The following is a 20,513-nucleotide window of genomic DNA, read 5'->3' on the forward strand; positions in this document are numbered from 1 at the left end:
ACCCGCCCCCATGTTTTGTCCTCTGCAGCAGGAGGTCTGGTCTTTACACAAGGACACACACACTTAATGAGTTAGCGGAGGCTCAAGTCATTTATTCATTTCACCCGTTAAACCCACTTCACCTGCCCCCCCCCATCATCATGTATCCCCATCCTCATCCACACTATATCTACAGATATAGATTTTATAGTTAGTAGATAAAGACATATTTCATTCCCATGTAAATGCACTAGTCTCTTGTCAGTTGTGATATGATTATGATTATCTTACATGCAGACAACATGTACTCATGTTTAGTGAGACAATGGCTTATGTAGCAGGTGGTCAGCAGTGTACGCCGGAGTCACACACACACACACACACACACACACACAATGTATAAGCCCCTGCATGTCTAATGAAAATACCAAGACAACATCAGAACAAGAGAAGACGATTTGAGTGACCATCTGTGTCACGGCGGCCATGAGGAGCATCTGTGACAATCAATAACACTAACACTCTCACACAGAAATGGAGCACATATACATACAGCGTACATGCATACATGCGGCCATGCAGCACATGTATTCACACTAGATTGATTTTTTTTTCATGTGACAACGTCATAATTCATTCATTCTCTATGGGAAAACATTATAAATGGAAATAAAAGAAACACTCTCATAGTCATATATTAAGTATATGTTTACAGTTTTTTAATTTGAAAGGAGCCTATCCCAGCTGTCTTCGGGCGAGAGGCGGGGTACACCCTGGACTGGTGGCCAGCCAATCACAGGGCACATATAGACAAACAACCATTCACACTCACATTCATACCTATGGACAATTTGGAGTCGCCAATTAGCCTAGCATGGTTTTGGAATGTGGGAGGAAACCGGAGTACCCGGGGAAAACCCCCGCAAACTCCACACAGAGATGGACGAGGGCGGGATTGAACTCGGGTCTCTTAGCTGTGAGGTCTGCATGCTAACCACTCGACAACCGTGCAGCCCGGATTTGTATTATTTTTAATGAAATGCTTTTGTTTATTAACACAGAAGTTTTTTGTTTTTTTACCAATTCCACACTATAAACGAGGGACGAAATTCCATTTCCACATACTCTTGTTATCGTTCCATGGGGGTGGCACGGTGGTTGAGTGGTGAGCATGTTGGCCACACCATCATGGGGTTCGGGAAGACCTGGTTTGGGAGGGGGTGGGGGGTACATGCAATGCAATAATAATAATAATAATAATAATAATAATAATAATAATAATAATAATAATAATAATAATAATAATAATAATAATAATAATAATAATAATAATAGTCATTCAAGAAGAGAAATAACTGCTTAGTCATCAATATGCTGTATGCACACCCAGTGTGTGTGTGTGTGTGTGTGTGTGTGCCCGCGCACGTGTGTGTGACCTAAATGTGTCAAGTGTGCGGTAGAACCGTGGGCTTGGGTTCGACTTGGTAATCACGCTTGTTAAGTCAAGCAGTAAGGACACACACACACACACACAAACACCTAAACAAACACACGCGTACACACTCAGGGGTCAGAGACAGGATTATTGCCTTTGTTTGAGTGTACTGAGCTCGAGTACACCTGATTAAATAATTCCTCCATGACTCTGATTAACACGGGAATACACACTGAGACTTGTCGTCGTTACAATTCATGAAAAACGGTAAGACAGGAGGGGAGGGTACAACAATAACAACTTTTTTTTCATATTGTAAGAAAGTAGAGCATCATGATTGTGGAAAAAATATTCCACATATTTCTGTATGAGCTGTAATATCTGAGTATCTGTATTATCTGCACTGTTCAATTTCAGGGCTGCGTGGCGGTCGAGTGGTTAGCGCGCAGGTCTCACAACTTGGAGACCCGAGTTCAATCCCACCCTAGGCCATCTCTGTGTGGAGTTTGCATGTTCTCCCCGTGCATGTGTGGGTTTTCTCCGGGTACTCCGGTTTCCTCCCACATTCCAAAAACATGCTAGGCTAATTGTCCATAAGTATGAATGTGAGTGTGAATGGTTGTTTGCCTATATGTGCCCTGTGATTGACTGGGGGTGGAATTGAACCCGGGTCTCCTAGCTGTGTGGCCCGGGCACTAACCACTCGTCCACCGTGCAGCCCATTCCAAAAACATGCTAGGTAAATTAGCGACTCCAAATTGTCCATAGGTATGAATGTGAGTGTGAATGGTTGTTTGCCTATATGTGCCCTCTGATTGGCTGGCGGTGGAATTGAACCCGGGTCTCCGAGCTGTGTGGCCCGGGCACTAACCACTCGACCACCGTGCAGCCCATTCTAAAAACATGCTAGCTTAATTGGCGACTCCAAATTGTCCATAGGTGTGAATGTGAGTGTGAATGGTTGTTTGCCTATATGTGCCCTGTGATTGACTGGGGGTGGAATTGAACCCGGGTCTCCTAGCTGTGTGGCCCGGGCACTAACCACTCGTCCACCGTGCAGCCCATTCCAAAAACATGCTAGGTAAATTAGCGACTCCAAATTGTCCATAGGTATGAATGTGAGTGTGAATGGTTGTTTGTCTATATGTGCCCTGTGATTGGCTGGAGGTGGAATTGAACCCGGGTCTCCTAGCTGTGTGGCCCGGGCACTAACCACTCGACCACCGTGCAGCCCAATCCAAAAACATGCTAGGTTAATTGGCGACTCCAAATTTGTCCATAGGTATGAATGTGAGTGTGAATGGTTGTTTGTCTATATGTGACCTGTGATTGACTGGCCACCAAAGACAAAGACAGCTGGGATAGGCTCCAGCACCCCCCGCAACCCTTGTTAGGATAAGCGGAAGAAAATGAATGAATAATTGATTTTCGGTAAAGCACTTTGTCTACAGATTGTGCTCAATAAACAAATGGGACTTTCCTCATAGAATATTTTTTTCAAACTCATAAGAGAAAATTGGGTGGTGGTCCCATACATTTGCAAGCAGTGTACTAAGTGAGGGGGTACTGACAAAAAGACCACTTCGTAACCACTGACCTGTGTAGAAAACCCATTTAACAACGTCAACAATATCAAAGAGTGATATCGCTCAAAGCTTAATATCGTCGTGGTGTGCCTAATTGAATAGTCAGTGATTGGCAATTGAATTATTAGTTCGGGTATACGAGGCGCAAAGGACACGGATGCACTCTGAGTGGCATTTGGTGAGGAATCACTCCATTAAGTCTGACCTCCATCACTCCTCCGTTGTTCATAGCTCAACTCTTAGTATGCGCGTGTCTTGAAGAGCTTGCTAGCTTTAATGTTCTTGACTGATCTTTCATTTCTGTCCTGACATTTGATTTTGACTGCTTTGTCTCGGATAATTGATGGCACGGATTGGAATCCCTCGGAATATGGACTGTTTGTGCAAGTGGACCATTTTATTTCTGACCTTTAGAGGACACCGAAATATTATTCTTCATCTTAGAGCCGGTATGACTTGTAGTGTTATTGCCTCGAACTTTAGCGGGATTACCAATTCCCATCATGCCCCTGGAGGCATTCTAATACAGAAGTGAAAATGCTGTGTGTCTTCATGCATGTTTGATCTGCGTGTGTGTTGGCATTCCAATCACTGATCTGAGGATGCATATTCCTCTGGACGACAACCTTTGAGGTGATTGGCCGTCTGCCCAGACAAGGTGGGGGCCCCGTCCAATCAAACTGGTGTGTGGGTAGAGATAGGAAAAGATAAGAACACCATAAAAAAAACACTCATGACTGAAGTTCTTTGCGGTTCTTTGCGGTTCTTTGCGGTTCTTTGCGGTTCTTTGCGGTTCTTTGCGGTTCTTTGCGGTTCTTTGCGGTTCTTTGCGGTCCTTTGCGGTCCTTTGCGGTTCTTTGCGGTTCTTTGCGGTTCTTTGCGTTCCTGCCCAACGTTTCCTCAGGTGGACGACAACCTTTGAGGTGATTGGCCGTCTGCCCTGACAAGGTGGGGGCCCCGTCCAATCAAACTGGTGTGTGGGTAGAGATAGGAAAAGATAAGAACACCATAAAAAAACACTCATGACTGAAGTTCTTTGCGGTTCTTTGCGGTTCTTTGCGGTTCTTTGCGGTTCTTTGCGGTTCTTTGCGGTTCTTTGCGGTTCTTTGCGGTTCTTTGCGGTTCTTTGCGGTTCTTTGCGTTCCTGCCCAACGTTACCTCAGGTGGACGACAACCTTTGAGGTGCTTGGCCGTCTGCCCTGACAAGGTGGGGGCCCCGTCCAATCAAACTGGTGTGTGGGTAGAGATAGGAAAAGATAAGAACACCATAAAAAAACACTCATGACTGAAGTTCTTTGCGGTTCTTTGCGGTTCTTTGCGGTTCTTTGCGGTTCTTTGCGGTTCTTTGCGGTTCTTTGCGGTTCTTTGCGGTTCTTTGCGGTTCTTTGCGGTTCTTTGCGGTTCTTTGCGATCCTGCCCAAAGTTTCCTCAGGTGGAACTTTGTAGTTCATTTCAGACGGATGTTCTTTTATGTCACTGACCCACAAGAATAGTAAGGTTGGTGACGCACTTTTCCTGCACCCGTGGGACCTGCGGCTTTTCCTCCTCCAAATGCAACAACAACAAAATGCAGATCATTCTGTAAGGGAGCTCTAGCCCTTACAGCAGGGGTCTCAAACACGCGGCCCACGGGCCAAATGTGGCCTGCAGGACACTAGTTTGAGGCCCCCGCCTTGATATGAAAGTTTAATGTTAGTGTAGCCCGCGCAGGTTTGATAAGGATGCTGTATGGTATCATGTACCCAGAAAAAAATTATTACGTTTGATTAATGTTCATGTTAAAGGTTAAATAACTGTTAATAGTTATCCTCCCTATCCGTGTGGAAGTGGTATGTTTTTGGCTATTTAAGTTTAAAGGAAATAACTTGAAGGCTACCGTTTAGGTGGCTAGCTCTCTAGTTTGCGAGTTAGCATGTGTCTCAAGACCCTGCAGTTGCGCAATATGTTGTAAATAAAAAGAGTATAAATGTGACTATAGTCGTGTTTTGTCATGTCTACAGGGCTCTAATAATGCTTTGTTCATTTTAATCTGAAAAAAATAATTTGTCTACCCACCAACTATATGTGGTTTCTTAAGTTTTTATTATTTGCCGTTTTATTATTATTATTATTATATTTATTTATTACTGATTGATTTTCTTTATTCTTGATTTGTTTATTTATTTTCATCTTATTTTGTGCAGAAAAATAAAAATGAAGATATTTGAGAACAGTGGAATGTTTTATCAGAGCTTTTATTGTAGAAAATCGGAACCAATCGGAATCTGTTTTTAATAAATGCGTTTTTTTGGGGTTTTTTTGAAAACCTGATGTGGCCCAGCCTTGCCCAGACCCTAGCTCCAGTGGCCCCCAGGTAAATTGAGTTTGAGACCCCTGCCTTAAAGGAAAATCCTTATGTGCGACATGTATACACACTTTTTTTTTGTCTGAATGCACAAAATGGCTAAAGTCTTTTGACAAAACCAATGTCACTTGCATATTAACTAAGGATCAACCGATACATCGGCCGGCCTATATATCGGGCGATATTTGCATTTTTTCCTTGAATCGGTATCGGCCGATATGCGCGTAGATTCGCCGATATATTTTCCGCCGCATGATTTACAGTCAGGCATCCGCCGGGGCAGCTTTGTGTTGCCCCGGTGGCAGAGGACCCCGCAACACACACAGTCGCGGCGTGAAATTGAGGGAGCAAAAGCAGTATCGGCCACAAATATCGGCCCAAGCAAAATCGGCCATCGGCTAAGGGTGATAGAAAAAAATCGGTATCGGCATTGGCCCCAAAAAAACCCATATCGGTCGATCCCTAATATTAACCAAGATACAGCGATATTGTTATTATTATTTTTAATGCTGTTACACCAAAGAACTACATTACTGGCGTAGTGACACCTCACAGCACGGCCACTACCGTCAGGTAACGTTACAAATTGGAGCTGTTATCACTCTTCATTTGACTTTCTATCAACTGCCCCCTAGTGTTTTATCCATCTCATCTCTCACTAATCCGTTTTTTTTTATTTGGGGAGGGGGGGGTTGTTTTACAAATCCAATCCCCTCCCTTCGTCTTCTCCGTCTTAAACTCCCCTCAGTCGATGTGGTCATTTTCCTCTCTGATCCTATTTGTTTTCTATATCTGCCGTCCGCTGCCCCCATCTTGCTGTCCACTGCTGCTGTCTGTAATGAATCCACATTCAAAACCAAACAATAGGCACAATGGGGAGTCAGCCCCTGAGGCGGCAGGAGCGGATGGAGATGGGAGAGCTAGTGCAACTATCAAAAGACTTGGAGGAGAGGGTGAGGGGGGGACGGCATGCCCTACTGTCCATCTGCTGAGATGCTGAAAGGAAAGAAGGGGGTTGGAGAAGCTGGTGACAGACTGCAAAGAGAGAGTGACAAGATTGGGATGTGTTCATATTCTCTATGGATGTCAAGGATCCACTGCTTGCATTGTTTCATTAAAACAGCTATAATATTAGAAATATTATGAAGTATGACTGTACTGCAATCACTGCTCCACAGTTACTGCACATAGAAAGCAATAGAAAGACTTCAGCCATTCAGACGTGGACTTGCTGGGGTGTTTTGGATCATTGTCCTGCTGCAGAACCCAACTTGGTTTCAGCTTGAGGTCACCACCAGATGGCCAGACATTCTCCATCAACAGAAACCATGCTTCCATTTATCACAGCAAGTCTTCCACGTCCTGAGGCAGCAAAACAGCCCCAAACCATCACACTACCACCACCGTATTTGACTTTTTCTGAAACGTTTTCTAAGACAAAAAAAAAATTTGGTCTCAAATTTTGTTGAGTATTTTCCCAAAGGTCCTGGCTGGTGACCAAGTCCAAGGTGTGCCTATCCTAAAGTCAGCTGGGATAGGCTCCAGCATGCCCCCGCCACCTTATTGAGAATAAGCGGAGGATATGAAAATGAATGGATGGTTGTTGTCTTCTCACTGCATTTAGATCAAAGACAGCTGGGATAGGCTCCAGCATGCCCCCGCCACCTTATTGAGAATAAGCGGAGGATATGAAAATGAATGGATGGTTGTTGTCTTCTCTCTGCATTTAGATCAAAGACAGCTGGGATAGGCTCCAGCATGCCCCTGCCACCCTATTGAGAATAAGCGGAGGATATGAAAATGAATGGATGGTTGTTGTCGTCTCTCTGCATTTAGATCAAAGACAGCTGGGATAGGCTCCAGCATGCCCCCGCCACCCTAGTGAGAATAAGCGGAGGATATGAAAATGAATGGACGGTTGTTGTCTTCTCACTGCATTTAGATCAAAGACAGCTGGGATAGGCTCCAGCATGCCCCCGCCACCCTAGTGAGAATAAGCGGAGGATATGAAAATGAATGGATGGTTGTTGTCTTCTCACTGCATTTAGATCAAAGACAGCTGGGATAGGCTCCAGCATGCCCTCACCACCCTATTGAGAATAAGCGGAGGATATGAAAATGGATGGACGGTTGTTGTCTTCTCTCTGCATTTAGATCAAAGACAGCTGGGATAGGCTCCAGCATGCCCCCGCCACCCTAGTGAGAATAAGCGGAGGATATGAAAATGAATGGACGGTTGTTGTCTTCTCTCTGCATTTAGATCAAAGACAGCTGGGATAGGCTCCAGCATGCCCCCGCCACCCTCGTGAGAATAAGCGGAGGATATGAAAATGAATGGATGGTTGTTGTCTTCTCTCTGCATTTAGATCAAAGACAGCTGGGATAGGCTCCAGCATGCCCCCGCCACCCTAGTGAGAATAAGCGGAGGGTATGAAAATGAATGGATGGTTGTTGTCTTCTCACTGCATTTAGATCAAAGACAACTGGGATAGGCTCCAGCATGCCCCCGCCACCCTAGTGAGAATAAGCGGAGGATATGAAAATGAATGGATGGTTGTTGTCTTCTCTCTGCATTTAGATCAAAGACAGCTGGGATAGGCTCCAGCATGCCCCCGCCACCCTAGTGAGAATAAGCGGAGGATATGAAAATGAATGGACGGTTGTTGTCTTCTCTCTGCATTTAGATCAAAGACAGCTGGGATAGGCTCCAGCATGCCCCCGCCACCCTATTGAGAATAAGCGGAGGATATGAAAATGAATGGATGGTTGTTGTCGTCTCTCTGAATTTAGATCAAAGACAGCTGGGATAGGCTCCAGCATGCCCCCGCCACCCTAGTGAGAATAAGCGGAGGATATGAAAATGAATGGATGGTTGTTGTCTTCTCACTGCATTTAGATCAAAGACAGCTGGGATAGGCTCCAGCATGTCCACGACCCTCGGTACAGAAAATGATGAATGGATGATCAGGTTTCTCATTTTAAAGCTGTAAGTCTAGGAATGCTTTCTGTTTGGGTTTTTTTTTGCAACCCCCTCCCTTGCACCGCAACTAAAAGGTATAAGAGTAGCCATATTGGATGACAGGGCAGCGACAGAACTATTGATCCAGCAAAGTGTTAACTATGATCAATAAAGCAATGACAGCCAGTCAGAGAGTGGGAGACACCTGAGGCTAATGCATCCAGCAGGAAGGATGTCCTTTTGTTATCCGGTTAGGGTGGGTCTTCTTCATGATGAAGAACGTCTTTTGTTGTTGATGGGCCACCAATCAACTAGCAAGCTACACTCAATCATTTGAAGGGAAAAGGTCACTGAGGTGACAGATGGGATATATGGTGGGAGGAACCCTGTAGGCATCCATCTTTGGTTGCAATCAAGTAGGCTGTTTTGTCAGTAATAAAGACCACAGGCATGGTGTCCCACAGGGATCCGTGTTTGGACCACTACTGTTTCCCTAAGGCGGTATCATTAGAAAGCAATCTTATCATTGAAATCAAATGAAACTTAACAAACTCTTTCTGTCACTGTACCCAAAGCTTGTTACCATTGATGGGGGGCCAATTGGAGCCAGCAGCAGATTTTTTTCCCCTTAACAAGTGTGTGACATCATGCAAAGCTGTGTTTTTTTTTTTCTTCTCCTTATTAAAGCTGAAAAGACCAAAGTGTCACATCTGCATATGTGGATCACGCTGCAACCTATCTAGCACGGCTCTCATTGAAGTGGCATCCCCGGCTGAGAGAAAGACAAAAGATCAACCCCTTTGAAAAGAAAATGGAGGCTCCTTAGTTGTTTTCATGTATCTGCACTTCACTTCCAAAGGCCATATCAAATGACGCCATCCTACACATGACCTACACGGGGAAGACGCCAACAATCAATTTGCAGGTTAGAACTGACAGCACAGCATTTAATATCAACAATTAAGATTTTAAAAAAAGGACTTGAATGATGACAACATCTGACTAGCAGCTTTGACCGGATAAGGAGCTTTGTCTCTGAGTATTAGATGTGCTGAATGTATTCTAACTATAGGACAGCTGCATTTAGAAAGTAGCCTGTGGAAAAAATCACTGCTAAGAGTTTTGTCAGTGTGCATCATGGGAGCAGAGAGGTGACCTTTGGAGTTTTCCTCGTTGCAGATTTTTTTTTTGAAGAGGATGCGGTACAGGCTTGTCCTTTATTATGGGTGTCCAAAGAGCGGTCTGTGGGCCATTATTGCCCCGTACCTGTTTATATCATTTAATAAGAACATTTTTTAATGACTAAAGTCATAATTTTACAAGAATAATGCGGTAATATAATGAAGGAAAATAATATTTTGGTAGCATAATGTTGACATATTAAATAATTAAACATTTTCAAAAAACAAGCAAACAGCAAAAATAGAAAAATCACAATGCAGTCAAAAAATGACGAAAAAAAAGTTGTTCTCTATTGAGAAAAAGTCATAATTTTACAATAATAAACTATTCATTAATTATCATTTCAACAGTATAGAGTTGAAATATTATAAATAATATAACATTATTATATTAGTATTAATTATTATATTTATATTATATATCATTTATATTATTATATTAATATTATTATATGTATAAAATACATAATTTGTCATCATGTTATGCGAAACAAAGTAAATAAGCCATTTTTGGAAAATCTATTCGGGGAAAAAGTTATAAAATTATGAAATAAAGTCATAACATTTACAGAATATTAACAAACATCAAGAATAAGGAATAAAGTTGAAATATTTGTAGGTTTTGTTGTTCGCTATTACTCATTAGTCTGCTCAAAAACCACAAATTTCCACAGATGTCGCTCTTTAGCAATAATGGAAATTGCAACCAATTGCTTCCAAAAGCATCTGCCAATAAGAGAATTGATCGTGGTGATCCACAGGCAGATGGTACACAAAAATAAAGTAATTAATCTTACCATAGCACAATTAATTCTGATTTGAAAATGGCCCACAACAGTGAATATAAAACTCAACCAATTAAAATTTGAAAATTATCAATTGTTTTACATTTTCTGGCAATCTTTAGTTTTTTTTCTTCCTGTTTAAGGTTCTTAAAAAATGCAGCATCTTTATGTTACTCTCTGCTGACCTCTGTTGGCCAACTGTGGAAAAACACCCTATTAACTATGTGACTTAAATGAATGGCAAACGCTACGTCATGAAAAAAACATACAGTATATGTTTCTAAAATTACACACACACAATCATGTTTTATGAGGAAAAAAATGACACAAATGTTGATCTTTCATTGTATTATTTGGTGTATCATATTAAATTATATTATCCATATTCAGCATCTTGGATTAGAATAATTCATTGTAATTCTAATTGTTATTTTGGTCTCTGAGGAGGCCATGCCTGGAGCAGCATCACACTTCCCAATGCTTCCCTGCCTCCATCCTCGCATCTTTCCCTAGTATACATATCGTCGGCTTTCAAAGCGACGGTGGTATGTAGATGGCGGCTGATATTGATAACAATGGCGGAAAAAAAAAGAGAAGCACGCGTGCATGGTGCAGCTCGTGTAACGTGAGAAGGACAAAGAGTTAAAGGACAACCGAGTATGACGCAGCTGCTCAAGGAACCACTTAATTGTAAAATAAAATGTACATTAATGAAGCTGTATATACCAAATGTACAAATACTTATTTATAACAGTATGTGAGATGATCTTTTTTTATAGATTCCGGTTAAAAGATGTGCAGCAGCGTTTTAGACCAGCTGCAGACGCGAGCCAGAAGACTGGCTGACTCCAAAGTAAAGTGCACTGCAGTAATCCAGACGGGCTAATGGCATGGATTACCGCCTCAAAGCGTAGAGTTCACCATTGACATTCGCCTCAAGGAAAAATGCTGGCCTTCAGTACCATGCCCATTTGACGTTCTTTGCTTTCACTTTCACTTTCTAAATGCTTTAATGCAGGGGTGCTCATTAAGTCAATCGCGAGCTACCGGTCGATCGCGGAGGTGGTACTGGTCGATCGCTGGTCGATCGCGGCGTGACATTAAAAAAATATCATCCCAGCATCAATGCCGTCACTTGATTGATATACAGGGCAGCCATTCAGATGACAACTGAATGTTGCCCTTCGGGCAACCAATCAAATCAAACGACGTCTCTAAGTGCAGCAGAACTTACGATGTCAGCCTATGATCCATCCCCGTTACTTGATTGACATACAGGACAACCAGTCAGATGACAACTGAATTTTGACCTTTAGGTCACCGCTCATGCGTAAACAACGATGCAAAGTGCTAAGCTAGTCGGCGAATTGCGAGATTTTAAAGCCCTCGCTAAAGTTTATGGTCACTAAAATGAGTGAAGGAGCTGGACCAAGTAAAAAGGCAAAAACATATCACTTCCATACGGATATGGAATATTATACGGATATTATGATATGGATATTATCCATGACTGATAAACATTTGGAAGTGTGCTTGAGGCTGGCTATCAGCAGCTACTGTCCGGACTATGCATCCCTGGCTGGTTCAATTCAGTGCAAGTCATCAAAGTAAACTCAGGTAATTACAAAAAATGTTAATTGTTAATTATGTGTGTTTTGCAATATTGGCTCATTTGGTTATGTAAGGTACATCAACATACATTGTACGTACAAATAATCCTCAATACATTTGAAAATAAATAGATGTTTTGCATTTTTGTAGTGGGTAGATCATTTTGACTCGGTCATTTTAAAAGTAGCTCGCATGCTGAAAAAGTGTGAGCACCCCTGCTTTAATGTAATCAGTGCATTCAAGGAGTAGTAGAACTGATAATGCGTCCTTCTGCGTGAATGGAACATAAACCTGGCTGCCGTCAGTCCGCATAATAGAACCCAGGGTAGTTTAAAAAGGAAAAAAAACAGGGGTTTTAATATTGACCCGTGCGGGACCCCACCTTACAGCTAAGCACAGTGGAGGAGCCTGAAATTTTGTGATTAGCACATGAGTGCAATTCTGAGTTCGAGTTTGAATTCCACCCTTGGGCATCTCTGTGTGGAGTTTGCGATTCCTCCCACACTGCATTGCTAGGTTAATTAGCGACTCCATATTGTCCATAAGTATGAATGTGAGTGTGAATGGTTGTTTGTCTACGTATATGTGCCCTGTGATTGGCTGGCCACCAGTCCAGGGAGAACCCCGCCTCTCACTCAATATTGGAGAGCGTCCAATATTCACAGATTTATGAGTTTAATCATGCTTCAGAATTTAAGTCAAAGCTAACATAGTCAGAAAACTTGGAACCAACCAAAGTAAACATGGATAACTTGCCTACTCCTTGCAGTTCACGTAAGACACGGTTTTATTGACAACTCCTACGGAAAATAGGCAGTTCACGTTCTGCTCTCTCATGGAAAGTTGTGTGCTGCAGTGAAATGACTCCAAGCGGAAACGGTGGTTAGGTGGAACTAATGTTCTGCACCACAGGGATGTGTTTGTCAAACTTTTCCTCAGCACCAGCAAGATTGATACAGTAGTCGCTGATGCCTGAACCATTTAGAGCAGGGGTCTCAAACTTGCGGCCCGAAGGCCAAATGCGGCCCGCAGGATGCTAGTTTGAGGCCCCCCGCCTTAATAGTTTGATATGGATGCCGTATGGTTTCATGAAGCCAGAAATAACAGCTTAAAGCTGCGTGCACACCGGACACAATTGACGTGATTTTGCCCCGCCCATACGCAAGAGAACGAGCCTGCCTGTTTTGCTTTTTCTCTCATCATCCATGACTGAGATCAAAACACTGAAAAAGTGTTGTTTTTTTTTAAAACTTGATGCGGCCCAGCCTCACCCAGACCGGAGCTCCAGTGGCCCCCAAGTAAATTGACTTTGAGATCCCTGATTTCGAGGATTCTGGTGATCAGACTCAGTCGCCAACAGAAACCACTGGCTAGCATATGATAGCAATAGTGGTAGAACAGAACAGTTTGTTCTATTTGTGTTCAAATAACACAAAGTCTTCTGACTCTTTGTCCGGCTCGTCACCTTGGACCTGTTCGCCTTGGAAGACCAAACCACGGATGTTTAACCCTGGATGACCGTTGTCATAACAGTAGGACTCATATTCACCATTTCTCCACCTCCAAACACGTCCAGGTCACATCACGCTAAGAACTCCATTTCGGTCTCATGTGACCTTTATTTCACGTTTGTCAAACTACTGACACATGACACCAAAAGATCACATTTCCTGTATCTGTATCTTTCATCACATGACCAACTTTAGCACAGAAGCTAGGACAGCTAGCTATCTGAGGAAATATCACAAGGCCAATGAAGTCAAGCATGTAAAACTTGGCTTGATATCGCAGCAACGTGAGAGCTGCTGTGGCTGCCTCAACATATTTAATTCACGCTGGAAAAAATACTATGTTCGGAAGCAGAGCATTCACTCAGACGCCAGGGTGCTCCAGGCCGAATATATTCTCCATGGAAGCTGATAGGAGTGATCTCCGGGCATTGAATTGACTGCAAGTGGAATGTTCAGGTTGTCGGAAAAGATGCTTCGCCTCTCATCTGAGCAGGTTTCATCAATACCATGCTCAATGACTCGGTGGGACACAATGTGACTAGATAGGACATATGAGGAGGCAAGTCCAGATAGGAATGGTTTTGGTCTTTTGTGGCGTCAAATGCCGGTTGTTAAGATACAAAGGAGTGGGGCCTCCGCGAGCCAGTGATGGACGTTTGGGTGGTTTCACCTTAGCGTTCCATTCAGATGTGATCATGGTCATGGATACGCCTGAAACCAAGCCGCCATTTTTACTGGGTGGCGAATTTGTTAGAATGATATTTCTTACCAAATTCAAAGATGCTGTATTTTACTCAGACTGCATGGCGGTCGAGTGGTTAGCGTGTAGACCTCACAGCTAGGAAACATGAGTTCAATGCCACACTCGACTATCTGTGTGTGGAGTTTGCATGTTCTCCCCGTGCATGGGTGGGTTTTCTCCGGGTGCTTCCTCATTCCAAAAACATGCTAGCCTAATTGTCCATAGGTATGAATGTGAGTGTGAATGGTTGTTTGTCTATATGTGCCCTGTGATTGGCTGGGGTGGAATTGAACCCAAATCTCCTAGCTGTGTGCACTAACCACTCCAACACCGTGCAGCCCATTCCAAAAACATGCTAGGTTAATTGTCCATAGGTATGAATTTGAGTGTGAATGGTTGTTTGTGTATATGTGCCCTGTGATTGGCTGGGGGTGGAATTGAACCCGTGTTTCCTAGCTGTGTTTCCTGAGCACTAACCACTCCAACACCATGCAGCCCATTCCAAAAACATGCTAGGTTAATTGTGCATAGGTATGAATGTGAGTGTGAGTGGTTGTTTGTGTATATGTGCCTCATGATTGGCTGGGGGTGGAATTGAACCCGGGTCTCCTAGCTGTGTTTCCTGAGCACTAACCACTCCACCACCGTGCAGCCCATTCCAAAAACATGCTAGGCTAATTGTCCATAGGTATGAATGTGAGTGTGAATGGTTGTTTGTCTATATGTGCCCTGTGATTGGCTGGGGGTGGAATTGAACCCGGGTCTCCTAGCTGTGTGGCCTAAGCACTAACCACTCGACCACTGTGCAGCCTATTCAAAAAACATGCTATGTTAAATAGTGACTCCAAATTGTCCATAGGTATGAATGTGAGTGTGAATGGTTGTTTGTCTATATGTGCCCTGTGATTGGCTGGCAACCAGTCCAGGGTGGACCGCGCCTCTCGCCCGGAGACAGCTGGGATAGGCTCCAGCACCCCCCGTGATAAGCGGTAGAAAATGACATAAATAACGGCCACCAAAAGTGCAATGTCATGCTGCAAAAGTATTACATTATTGTATGTAAAACTGCTGCATACTAGTACTACTAGTACTATACTCGTCAACTTGACATAGTCATGACTAAAAGGATACTAATACAATACTAAACACATTTCAACCATTTGTGCAATATTTCCAATGTAGACAGGCTGTGTGTGTGTGTGTGGGGGGGGGGGGGGGTGAAGACATGGGCCCAAGACCAACACCGCCTTTTTACTGCCCCCCTTTGCTTGTCCTCAGCAGTGACACCTTTGCTGGCATCACACACATAATTCATCCTCTGCAATGACATAGGTTACACACACACACACACACACACACACACACACACACCGTCATGCTAACATCACACACACACACACACCCGTGCACAAATCCTCTGCAATGACACAAATCATGCTAACACACACACACATTATACACAAAAAAACAGTTAAGTGACTTAATGGTAGTTTAGATGACGTATGTTGAGTTTGCGCAGAGCAGCAAAAAGCGCTGCATCATCCAGAGGATGCGCGTGGGGGGAGGAGGGGGGGTTGGGAAAGGGGGGGGGGGGTTGCTGCGTCAACCTGCTGTCATTTTCCGCATCCTTCTCATCGTCACTTTGACGCCGTAGCGCAGTATCATAACAGTACAATGTAGTAGAAAGTATATAAAAGGTGTGTTTTTACCTGTGCTGGTCCGCGGGTCTTCTACCCGTGGCTGCACCGCCACCGCCACCGTCACTGTGAGTGACTCTCCCTGCCTGTCTCCGTCTACCGGAACTGTGGACGAGCACTTCCTGTCACTGCGACGCAGGTACTTGTCCTTTGGTCCTTGCGCTGGACTTTGCTGGCGTCACTTCTGCTAGTACTACTACTTCTTCATCATCTTCTTCTTCTTCTCGCGTTGTTTAGCTAGCACACGTGACCACGTGATGACGTGAACACATCCATCAATAAATGTAAAGTAGAACATATGTATGTATGTTGACACTGTAGATTGTAGTTTATAGAAAACATGTAAGTTTTTATCTTGTATGCTATCTTGTACAAAAATATCTTGTTGTTTGCTGATAAAACTTGTGCTGAATTTCTTTATTACGTCAATTTCCTGTTTAAATACTTTTATTTTGTTACGCTTCCTTTCATGTGTTGTGTTTACTCCATAGGTACCCTTAATTGACAGGATTGACGAGCCACACATGTTCCCTCCTACCAATTAGGAATTGGTACATTTTACATAGTTGTGTATTTCATACCATCGCATAAAGAATATAATACATTGAATGAAGTTATTACTTAAATACAATAATAATTTCAATAATTTTTTAATATTTTTTTAAATAAAAAAAACACTACAAGACTACTACAACATCATCTGAAGCACTTCACAATTAATATTTATCTAATAATATGACCAAAGTAGAAAAACATAGCTAATAGTGTGTATGTACCAGTGGCTAGCCAGCGCTCCTGATTCTGAAGGCCCTGGGCAGATTACAATGACATGGCAACACATGAAATCTGAAATCTGATTGGACCAAAAAGCACTACAGTCAAAAAAAGATGAGACTAAATTCTGGGAAATGTAGGTCAGTGTTTCTGGAAATGGTTAGGCCAGCAAAGAAGGCTTTGCTGGCCCCGACGGCACACCACAAGGCCTTCCACATGCTAAGATACCTAGTTTCACGTGTTCATTTGCTAGCTAGATACATTTTTTTGGTGGGGGGGCTGTCGCACATTATAAAGAAACAATTAAACAATACATAGACTTTATTATATATTGGAAAAAATGAGCAAAAATGTATAATTTAAGGAATTAGACAAACGTACAACACATACAAACTATGTTACTTACATACCAACATCTATGAAAAGCAGTATTTTATGGTTATGTTTGTGTTATGGTTTATGGTCTGTGGTGGTACACCCCTGAACAAAATTTTAAGAGCAGTTTAAAAAAATGTAGGAATTTAATTTTTTATTTCACACTGTTGGATTTTTAAGGAGGTTCTGACATGAACTTCAAAAGGGAGTAAGACAGAAACATTTAGCTGTCCGTCAAGACATGGGACTATTACTGATTACTGGTTCCGAGTCCTTCAACGGCAAAAAAATTACCCAATTTGGAATTTGCATGAGTACCAAACATTGGACATTGAAAGGTGGAATGAAGTTTGATTCCCTCTTGAGAGTACTGATGGCTTCCGACGTTACTGCAGCCGAGGGGGTGCCATCACGATCCTTCAATGAAAAAAAATGGAGCTTTCAGGTTGTGCAGGGGCGTCAAACGGCAGCCGGAGAAGGCCCTCATATGTGTGGTAATGACTGGCTTTTTTCAACAGGACTCTTTTGGACCGGACTGCATCTTCTGTTCCCCTGATCTGAATCCAACTGAGTAAACTTTATGGACGTCTGGAAGAACATTCCCATTAGCTTCCTGGAAACACTGGCATCATGCATTGCAATTTTTCAACCGGTTTTAAAGTATTGAACATGTGCGTACAGTATATCATAAAAACTACTCCAAATACTTTGGTAGAGATATTTGAAAATCCAAAATGTTTGTTTTTTTGCACAAAATGGACGTTAGCTGAACAAAACAACGTGAACAGAATACATTTAATACAATGGAGACACACAGTATGTATAGAGTTACATAAGGACAGACTTTACAAAGTAGACTGGGGGTTTCTCGGGTACGGCGGTGAGTTCCAGCCGCCCGCCTGTCTGGTGTGCAGCCTAAAATGCGTGTTCAGGTGTGCAGACTGATTGAAGCGTTTGTCGCAGACGTGGCAGCGGAAGGGTTTCTCTCCGGTGTGGATGCGATGGTGTCTCTTCAGCATGCTGACGGTGGTGAAGCTCTTGGGGCACACGGCGCAACTGTACGGCCTCTCCTTCCTGTGCCAACGCATGTGGACCTCCAGCTGGCAGGCAAAGCTGAATCCTTTGCCGCATTCTTTACAGCCGTGCCACCGCTGGAGGGCGGAGTGAGAGGAAGGAGGAGCTGGCGGCTTCACGGGTTTGGTGCCGCTTTTTAGCGTGTTTACGCTTTGCTTTCTGTTTGACCAAAGTAGTTCTTTGCCTTGCTTTCTGACGGACGCCGATGGAACTTTTTTCAAAGTGCCATGAAGATCGCTGCCGGTTGCTCCCCAGCCTGAACGCACCACCGTCTGCGTGGAAGACGAGGAGCTGACTGGAAAGCCGTCCTCGTTGCTCCCGTTTCTTTTCGTCTCCTTGCACGGCCGAGTTGGAGGAGAGGTAGTTTGAACGGATGGAGAATTTGACCTCGGTTGACCACACGCTTCCTCCTTGGGGTATCTGGCGTCAAGCACGCAAATGCTGGGAATGTCCTGAAGTTCGGCCTCCTCTTTAACGTGCGCTTGCAGTTGTACACCGCTTTTCCTTTCGCATTCGCTCGCTCGATCATCTCCTTGCAGCCGGACAGATGGAGCTTCTGAAAAGTTAGATATGAAGTCATTTTTTGTTCCTAACGTCAACATACTACATCAAAAATGGTATGAAATGTTCTTTTCATAGTAAAAATGTTGCTGTGAGGAAGGTCATACTTGCACAATCATTCACTGATTTCGTCTGACTGATTCATCAACGGATGCTCTCATCTAACCGATTAATCAGTGAATCATATAATCTTTGTGATTAATCATTGACTGATGTACCCTAACTAATTAATGAATGAGTGATGCTGTCCCACAGATTAATCAATGAATAATGTCACCTGAAAGATAAATCAATGAACCGTGCAAGCTAACTGATTAATCAAAGAATTATATAATCTAAGAGATTAGTCACATCAGCATTAAATAATTTAATGGATCAATCAATGCATCGTATCATCTAACTGATAAATCAATGAATTATATCATCTAAGTGATTAATTATTGAATGCCATTATGTAAGTGATTAATCACTGAATGAGGTCATCCATAATGTAAGTGATTAATCAGTTATATAATTTAAGTGTTTAATGGATGGATGGACGGATCATTGAATGATATTGACAATATTATGATATTGAAAATGGATGGCATAATTATGCGATTAATCTTTCAATCATGTAACCTAATCGATCAATGTACAATGTCATTTAACTGATCACTCAGTAAGTGATGTCTTCCAACCAATTAATGGAGTATATAATCAAGTGAGTAATCATTGAATGCAGAATCTGATTAATCAAGTGTCATCTTTAATATAGCTGATTAATCAATACTTTAATCATTAATAATTTGTCTAATCATTGAACAATATCCTATGACTAACCAATGGATGAGCTAATATCACCGATTAATCAATGAATAGAATTATTTTAATGTTTTTATTTTAGATTATTAATCGTATTACACTAAAATAAATATATGAATGAATCAATTAATTAAACAATCAAGTATTGTATAAGTATTACGTAATTTAACTGTTCAGTGAATCAATAAACTGTATAATGTAACTTCTTAATTAGAGAATGATATAATCGAGGTGATTAATCATTGAATGACGTCATTTAACGCAACGATCAATGCACGATGTCATCTAAGTGGCCTAGCATGTTGGTGATTACAAAGCTAGCATCATGTAAAGCATACATGAGGAAAGATAAGACTTCATGTTGTTTTTTATGTTCAAATACTTTGCCAGATGTTCCATTGTTAACATTTAGCTGTATAGGCGCTTGAACTTTGTCATCGTCATTTCCATCACATTGTTAAAAGTGAAGATGAAAGAAGCCATGCCTGGAAAGAGCAAAGGCTCATGGGAATGTGTCTAAAAGACGAGGAGAGTCCATGAAGGTGAAGTAGACATGCAGAGATGATGCTGAGGGTGACAGGTAGATGTTACCTGCATGGGGCATGATGAAGACTCGATGAAGACGATCATTTTCTTCTTTTTCATTCTGAAAATCAATAAGAATCTTTTTGACGGCCTGGAAAATCTCCTCGGCTGCCAGCGTCAATCTGTCCTTGAGAAACACGTTCAACATCTCCAGTTTAGTCATTTTTTTATCTTTTATTTTCCTCTACAAAAGACACACAACCGCTTTCCGATGACGTCTAAAGACCCGGAAGTGAAAAGCAGAGCCTCGGCGAGATGAGGGTGTTTAAATTACGTATTATATACCAGTCAACCCTCCCGTTTTACCCGGAAAACTCGTATATTTTATTTTTTTGCTGTCATATTCTTTTATTCTTCCGTAAATTTGCCGTATTTTTATTTTTTTTACACAACTACTATGGGTGTTTATGAGTAGTTTACCACATCGGCCGCTAGATGCCGCTCTTGCTGCTTTGTTAGCAATTTATGAGTCTTGGGTGTGGAACATATTTAGGGTTGTGGTAGTGGAAA

General features: G+C 42.5%; 2 protein-coding genes across 2 annotated transcripts in view; both read right to left on the reverse strand.

Moving 5' to 3' along the window:
* nfasca (neurofascin homolog (chicken) a) overlaps positions 1–16,049 on the reverse strand; it is an 87,127-nt gene extending 71,078 nt beyond the window's left edge. Inside the window, exon 1 of the mRNA XM_058078892.1 lies at positions 15,843–16,049. The gene's annotated coding sequence lies outside the window, so the exon portion shown is untranslated. The remainder of the gene's footprint in view (positions 1–15,842) is intronic.
* Positions 16,050–16,918: 869 nt separating this feature from the next.
* LOC131133264 (zinc finger protein 665-like) lies at positions 16,919–20,242 on the reverse strand. Its single transcript, XM_058078925.1, has 2 exons — positions 20,010–20,242; positions 16,919–18,609 (listed from the first exon to the last, which is right to left on the reverse strand). Exons 1-2 carry the CDS (start codon positions 20,164–20,166, stop codon positions 17,825–17,827), a joined length of 942 nt encoding a protein of 313 aa, XP_057934908.1. The 5' UTR covers positions 20,167–20,242; the 3' UTR covers positions 16,919–17,824.
* Between the last annotated feature and the right edge of the window lie 271 nt (positions 20,243–20,513).

This window comes from Doryrhamphus excisus, chromosome 1 (assembly GCF_030265055.1).
Source record: "Doryrhamphus excisus isolate RoL2022-K1 chromosome 1, RoL_Dexc_1.0, whole genome shotgun sequence".
NCBI lineage: Eukaryota > Metazoa > Chordata > Actinopteri > Syngnathiformes > Syngnathidae > Doryrhamphus > Doryrhamphus excisus.

Excerpts from the sequence above, each read along its gene's own strand:
- LOC131133264 (XM_058078925.1), bottom strand. The coding sequence starts at position 20,166 with ATGACTAAACTGGAGATGTTGAACGTGTTTCTCAAGGACAGATTGACG. Across the intron at positions 18,610-20,009 it reads CTTCATCATGCCCCATGCAG|AAGCTCCATCTGTCCGGCTG; the intron begins GTAACATCTACC and ends CTAACTTTTCAG.